At 69.5% G+C, this 968-nt stretch overlaps 2 protein-coding genes across 2 annotated transcripts in view; both read right to left on the minus strand.

Annotated features, from left to right (window-relative positions):
* Positions 1-968, minus strand: part of LOC107184200 (collagen alpha-2(I) chain-like) — a 16,865-nt gene that overhangs the window by 4,372 nt on the left and 11,525 nt on the right. The window lies entirely within an intron of this gene.
* CELSR3 (cadherin EGF LAG seven-pass G-type receptor 3) overlaps positions 1-968 on the minus strand; it is a gene marked incomplete at its 5' end in the record, with an annotated part of 23,979 nt that overhangs the window by 2,903 nt on the left and 20,108 nt on the right. The window contains 2 exons of the mRNA XM_015568270.1: positions 6-82; positions 521-679. Of these exons, the coding sequence (XP_015423756.1) occupies positions 6-82; positions 521-679 (236 nt within the window). The remainder of the gene's footprint in view (positions 1-5; positions 83-520; positions 680-968) is intronic.

Consider the following 968-nt stretch of genomic DNA (forward strand, 5'->3'; position numbering starts at 1 on the left):
CGCGCCAGGGGCAGCGCGCAGGGCGCAGCCTCACACTCGCCCAGGGCGGGCCAGTAGGACAGGAGGTCATTGCCGTCCACATCTGCAGAGCCAGGGCCGTGACAGGACCCGGTGGTTCATGACCCCTGCGGCCCCGACTCTGACCCCGACCCCAACGGCCCCTAAAACCTGGCTGTCCTGTGAGCACAGGTGCGAATGGGAGGCGGCTCTCAGAGGCCCGTGAGCCTTCGGGGCACTAAGGCGCCCTCCCTCTCAGCTGGAGGCGGACAGAGACGGGGGAACCTGATGCTGAGAGAGGAGCCCCACCCCAGGGAAGCCCAGGGCCTGGAGGCGTGGTGTGTCACCTAGAACACCCTGGCCTGCTCTCCGGCCACCGGCTGTGCGGGCCTCCAGCCAAGGAACACACTGGAGGCGGGAGGGGAGGGGAGCGGCGGCCTGGAGTCCTCGGGGCAGGAGGGTCCCTGGGTCACACCCAAGTGGACTGGGTGTCCTGGTCGCCCGGGGGTCGGGGGCCCATCACCTTTGGGGTGGCTGAGGAGCCTCTCGCTCTGGGCGGCCCGGCAGAGCGGACGCTGGAAACGCCCCCGCGGCCGGCCGTTGTCCTCGCTCTCGGAGGACGGGATGGACAGACTCCTCTCCTCCTCCAAGGACAGGTCGCTGTCGGAATCGGAGTCTGCACCTGGGGTGGGAGGTCAGAGGTGGGAGGCCCAGCGTTGTCGTGGGGAAAGGAGGGACTTGGGGAGCCCTGGGGTGGCCCCTGCAGGAAGGAAGGAGCTGGGTGGCTGGGGCCTGGGAGAGGGTGAGGGGCAGAGGGGTGGAGGGGCAGAGGGCTGGGTCTTGTTAGGAGAACAGGACTGGGTGCTGGGTGCCCGCTAGGGTGGTGACCTGGGGAGCTGGCGGCTGCAGCCGCGGCTCCCAATTTGGGACAGAAGAGAGGGGAGGCGGGGAGAGAGGGGGCTCCCTCCTCC

The sequence above is a fragment of the Myotis davidii genome, unplaced genomic scaffold (assembly GCF_000327345.1).
Source record: "Myotis davidii unplaced genomic scaffold, ASM32734v1 scaffold663, whole genome shotgun sequence".
Taxonomy (NCBI): Eukaryota; Metazoa; Chordata; class Mammalia; order Chiroptera; family Vespertilionidae; genus Myotis; species Myotis davidii.